At 38.9% G+C, this 6,338-nt stretch overlaps 1 protein-coding gene across 1 annotated transcript; it reads right to left on the reverse strand.

Annotated features, from left to right (window-relative positions):
* Nucleotides 1–4,340: 4,340 nt before the first annotated feature.
* On the reverse strand, nucleotides 4,341–5,561 carry LOC104161256 (nuclear cap-binding protein subunit 2-like; the record flags this gene model as incomplete). The annotated part of the gene is made up of 2 exons (XM_009699616.1): nucleotides 4,341–4,790; nucleotides 5,389–5,561. Coding segments are annotated over 2 exons (245 nt in total), but the record flags the coding sequence as incomplete, so codon positions are not given.
* Nucleotides 5,562–6,338: the final 777 nt, after the last annotated feature.

Here is a 6,338-nt window from a genome sequence, read left to right on the forward strand (position 1 = left end):
AACCCTGATAGACACTCAAATAACCTTCAGGTAGAAGCTAAAGTAATAGTGGAGAATATTACCTCACTGAAGTAAAGTCCATTTTTGCCTTTGAAAGCAGGCTGGGAAGCAGAGTAGCAGCAAGGTAATCTTCAGAAACTGTGGAACCCTGACACAAGAACTGATTCCTCCAGCTTTCAGAAAGCAGTTTCTGAAGGTCAGACTTTCTTCTTCATGTAACTCTGTCTGACAGGGATGTAATATAGTCTTTCCACCTTTGTGGTGCAGACATTGGGTGAAGTTATATGGTCTTAACATACAAATACTATATTTTTATGGATTCTCCAGACCTAGATCATTTGCCCAGAAATTAGAATGGAACATAGAAGACTCTGCTCAATCCTGATCCACAATGTGCTACAGAAAATAAAACATAACTGTGAAGTATTAAGAAAGTAGGACCTGCAGAAGGCCTCTCTGTACCAAGCTTAGAGTAAATTATGTATGTAGATGACAATGAAAGATTTCTGTGATCTACTTTTCTCTCAAATTCTGTTTTCTAGAATTGATTGTGACTAGTTATATCAATAATGGGACACTATACTGGGAAGTTCAGATGCCTGAAGGGCACAGTGCTCTACAAGGCTTTGGAATAGACAAGATCATGACCAATTTGCTTAACTTAAACTTCTATGGTATCTCCTTGTGCAGTGCCGATGGCTGTGTCTGGAGGTGGAAGAAAGAAGTAAGCTCTCTTAATTTCCATAGGTCAATCAGTTTAAGGTCTGAAAACGAGCCTCAAAGGAACTTTACGCTAGAAGCTTTTTACCTCAGCATACAAATCATAAATTAATTCTTAAAAATGGAGTAGATTACCCCTCAAAAGAAGCAGCCCCTTTTCCTTTACTATGGCTTCTCATCCAGTCTGGATAGAGCACACGTTTTGGAGAAAGGAGCAAGGCCTGTTTTCAGTTTGCACCATTGCTTAAACCTTGGGACACAAACACAGCCAACCTGCAGTAACCTTCCGCTGTCTACACGGGACAGAAAGAGAGATGAAGCAGTAATGGAGATAACATCTGCCAGTCACAAACTGGAACTCAACACTGGTCTTAGACAGACAAGGGCAGGGAAACTTCCTCCCCCAAGCCGTGAGAAACATTTACACCACCTAGTTACCCCAAAAGGGAGAGCAGAGTTGTGTGCATTACTACAGAGCAGCTCTGAGTATATCCAATCCCTTGCGCAAAAGCTTATTCAGGTAGGAACAGGCAGGAGACATATGAAAGCAGACAAGTAATAAATTAGGCCATTACTTCCCAAGCATGACAGACGTTTTGAAGCCCAGGATGCTTCTCTCTGCAGTCTTCACCCATTTTTTTGGTACTTTACCTGTAGTTCTATCAGGCCCTACACTTACCTGAAAGTACCAAATATACTCAGCTAGGAGCAGAAATCCCAGAGACTGAAAAGAAAAATGCCCACTCTAGTTCTTCTTCATTTATATGCTATAGCGTAAGGTACAAATTGTATTTTGGAAACTCAAATGGACAACAGTTTATTAGATGTTCAGTCCCTGTGGACTGGTTTCCTTTGAGTAGTATTGTCTTTGACTCTATAGATGAAAGCCTTTGTACAAACCATGCCAATTTTAGTAGAGTTCTTCATCAATTTTTACCTTCACAAGAAGTCTAATCTGACAAGATATGGAAGATGAGGTGCTGGACACTAGCTTAAACACTTTAATAATTTTCTCTTTCAGAATTGTCTGTGTAGAAAGAACCACTACATTAACACTAATGGTGGCTACACTGGCACCAACCTGAGCAGGAACTTTGCTGCTGCACAGGATGGTAAGTAACCCAACTAATATAAAGACCACCTTGAAACTAGCCTGCAGGGGTACATTGGTAACAGGGATTATTTTGCCAGTCATTGAAAATGAAGGCCTTTAAGGCTCCAATTTACACTTTACACTGTAATACAAAGACTCAAATGCTGTGAATGTAAATCTTATTTGCAGCTATTGGTGCCAAAGAGAAGCACATAAATCAACCCACCACGAGCCTGCATGAGCGTCTGAGGAAGAGACTGAAGCTCTTGCTGCCTTAATTTGTAACAGTCTCTCTTACATCAAGGACTATCTAAGCTTCCACTCATATTCTTAGCTGCTGTATTTCTTCATGGATACAATCCCATAGAAGTACCTAATTATGATGAACAAGTACTTAGAAAAGCTAATATAGAGCTTAAACTTCTATGAAAGTGTATAAAATCATAATAAACTGGCATGTCAAAAAAATCACAGGAGACTCTGTTTCCAAGAGAACCTAATCACAATGAATTGGCATGTAAGAAAGCTAAAGCAGCTCCCCAATGAAGTTTTAAAGACTTAATTCAGTCACTTTTGTTAAGCACTAGCTTTAGCAGAGCCATGTCTGATTTCAATTAGGGAAGGCAAAAATCAAACCATGTTCAATCAATTTCTTATGTATGTGCTTTAGAGATACTATGACTTCACGTGACATATCATGTGCTTTTAAAATCCATTTTGACTGAAATTTCCCTCAAAATAGAAAAATCTCACTTTAAAACGAAATCTTTCCGTACACATTGCATGTATGCAGCAAAAGACAGTGATGGTTTTGAAGGAAAATCTTATGATCACCTCAATTTCATCTCAGAATTACTGTCTTGCAGCACTTACAATAAAAAATCATTTTAAACCTCATTTTTATAAGGAAGTGCACCTTGAAAACTACTTGTTACACACTAAGGACTTTCATGTCCACTTCAGTATCAGTAAATAATTTAATTTCTGTTGTATAATCCAAAACCTACCAGAATAAACAGCATTAACCAAACACCTTTCTGCATCCAGTTAAGAACTGTTCAGACTGAAAATCCAGTCAAAGGGAAAGAATATTCACTCTCTCCATCTTAAAAGACATCAGCATAAAGGATGTGGACAAGAGTCTGAATATAGCTCTTTTTTCTCACTGATTCTGTTAAAAAAAAAAAAACAATCCATTTTAATCTTGCAGCTTTATTTGAAAGTGACTTAGAGTTTTGATAACACAGTTTTTAATACAAAATTGATACAACAAAAAATAAACTTCAGAGGTTTCCTAGAGCAGATTACAAGCTGTAAATTCATCATCAAATGTACTATACAGAAAAAGGTAACTTTGTTCCAAGTCTTGTTTGTAGACCAGCACCAAGTGATCCTGAAAATCTAGTTTTACTTTGTGTGCCAAAAAACCCAAAATCCACCCAAAACTGCTTCCTAAGCAAGCAAAATCTCATTGCCATTGTTCTACCTCACTGTATTTCCCATTTACAGTAACAGTTGTAACTAACTGTACACAAGAAACATAACAAGATTTTCAACATCTTCAGTGAGTAAAGATCAACTTTCACATACCTGGTATTTTAAAGGTTTTTAAGGGGTCATGGACAACACCTTATGAATTGCCATTTCCAAAGAACTCAGAAGTCCATTTAAAAAAAAAAAATCCAAAGCTCTGTAACAGTTCCTTTTAAACTATTTCATTTCAGCAAGTCAATTCACAGATCTTGGAATCATTAATTATTTTTATTCCTATGTCTGCAGTACATCAAAATCCCATCATATAAACTACCAGTATGAATAGGAAGGGGGGGAGGGGAAATCTATACAGTCCTGCAATTCTTTTACCATTCTTACCACATGCTCAGTAGAAAGTAAGGTTCCTCCCAAAACTCATCTTTTTTTTTTCTTTTTACATTTGTCTGAAATCGAGTTTCTCAAATAGAAAGTCTATGTTACAAACACTTTCTCCTTATACACACAGTTCCTCAAATGTCCCATTTTTGAGGATAACTGTACAACTTGGCTTCATGCCACCCTTGTAGGCACAGGAAAGAGACTGTTCCTCAGATATTAAGACGGTAGGGAGCTACCAGACAGGAGCAAAAAACTACTACTCCAACTGTGAAAATAACTGCTACTGTACTTCCTGAACTTGGTGTTCTCTGTATCCCACAAAACAAAATGGTTCTGAAGCATGCAATGTCATGCAATCACATTATACTTTGTAGAAGACTGCAAGGGTCTGTTTTCTGCTCTCTGCTAGGCTTGTTTCTCACTTTATGATTCCTGGGCTCATCAGTCTGACTTGTTTTACTGTGGCCATTCATGTAGGTGCGCTAGGAACAGCACCAGTGTAAAAGGATGCTAATCCAGTAACCTCAGAAAATCTGCAACTTTAAGTCTTCCTTAGAAACTGGAAGATTTCCCTAGAAATTCCACTTCCTTTTCAGGCTCTTTGCCTTTTTCTTTCATCTCTGAAACATACACCAATCCTCCTTTATCTCCACTCTCCACCCTGTGATACCAGTGTAAACAAAACCCAGTGACAGAATAATCAAGTTTTGCCAGTGGAAAAAAAGCACCATACTGTTAAACCTTCGTTCCTTTTAGTAGAGTTACAGCAGCATTTAAGAGATCAAAGCCTCAGACACACTATTGCTTAAAAACTTGCTCCGAGGTCCTCTGTAGAAATGTACTCTGCAATGCTTTGGATCCTGGTATTAAAATGGAAGAGATACTGAATATACTATGTGATCACAGAAACTCAGATAGTAGTTTCTGTGAATTTCTAGCGACATAAATTTGTGTGCAACAGACCTACTTTGTGCCTGGTGACATTTACAATGCAGATTTAGTTCTCCTGTGAGGCTGATGAGTCATTCACTATTCACTGGCATTGAACAGTTTTGCCATAGCCACCTCTTCCAGCATCATAGTCTTGACGATATTCATCTCGGACCTTACGGAGGAGGAAAAAAGGGAAGTCCAGTAAAGACAAAGAAAAACAATTTCTCAAAAACTATTACACCATCAGAATACAGTCAAACAGAGTTCACAACAGGTAAGTGGCCACAAGGAGCTGACTGACAAAACAGAAGGCAAAGTGCATCATGCAGAAGCCCAGAATACAGCATAAACTAACTTCCTTTTTAATAATGTCCAGCATGACTCTCTAATCAAGACAGCCAAAGTGAGGATGGTTAGCCTCATGCTTCAGCAGTAAAAGCACCTGCTACCTGCTCAACTTTAGGTAAGCTAAGTGCTATCCTTTGTGTTCTTGACAGCCTTACATTTTCTGGGCTTATTTATAAGCACTACCTCCCCAAGAAGCCAAGAAGTTTCTGAAAGTACTTTCAGTGCAATATATGAAAATGTTATTTATTCTTAGTGGATAACATCACCATTGATAAGACATCTTACAGACTAAGATATAGCGTGATCTTAAACAATAATTCGTAATTTGCTATTTCTGAAGTTGTTCTGAGTGTCTTTATTGAAAAAGTAGTAATTTGGTAAAGTCACCAGCCCCTTAAAAACTAGACTGTGCAACAACCTACCTGGCCCCCTGATCTTCCACGACCATACTGTCTACCCTCCTTAAATCCTGCATCCCAGTCTGTCCTTATGATCCTATCATCAAGTCTGGTTCCATTGATGTATCGCATTGCATTTTCAGCATCTCCTCTTGCATAATACCTTAGGAATAGGTTAATGAAAAAAAAAAGGGCCTCTATTTTCAATGCATGGAAAAAAGAACAGTATCAAATGGGCTACAAAACCAAGTATTTGCTTGAATCAGGTTCCTGCTTGGTTATTTTTAAAAGCAACCACTTTTATGAAGTTTTGTGGGCTGAGAAAACTGCTAGTGAAAGAGAGCAATGTGCAGGAATTCAAGCATATTAAAAAAGCATATATTGGATCAAGTTCTTTAACAACGCTCTCACCTCTAAAAGTACAAAACTCTATTACTAAAGCAAGAATGAGAAGCCCCATGCATGCTCCGTTCATGCTGCAAACTTTCACTATTTTGGTGAGTCCACTGGAACCAGTAACAGAATGATCCTCAAAGAGACTGGCATGCAATGAAGTCAACACATGACAAAGACGCACAACACCAACAGAAACATTATGTGTATGTTTGTGTGAAAAGAAATACCTCTTTACCTGGGCACTGAGAATATGCTTTTACTGCACAGGCCAACTATCTAAAAAGTGTCCGGTGTAAAGTATCAGCGTGAAAGCAACCTAATAACCCCTACTCGGCGCTCAGTGTAAGTTAGAATCATAGAATCGTTTAGGTTGGAAAAGACCTTTAACATCATCGAGTCCAACCGTTAACGCAGCACTGCCCTCTCTCGCCCAGGACCCCCACAAACACCCCAGTAACCTAATAATTTTATCCTCGGATAACCTTCCCGTGACTCAGAGCCTGCATTTCGGTTCACCCACGCCCTGACCGCTCCTGCACACGGCTGCGGCGGCCTGCGGGCAGCACAACCAGCCGCCG

The sequence above is a fragment of the Cariama cristata genome, unplaced genomic scaffold (genome assembly GCF_000690535.1).
Source record: "Cariama cristata isolate BGI_N322 unplaced genomic scaffold, ASM69053v1 scaffold19914, whole genome shotgun sequence".
NCBI classification, from domain to species: domain Eukaryota; kingdom Metazoa; phylum Chordata; class Aves; order Cariamiformes; family Cariamidae; genus Cariama; species Cariama cristata.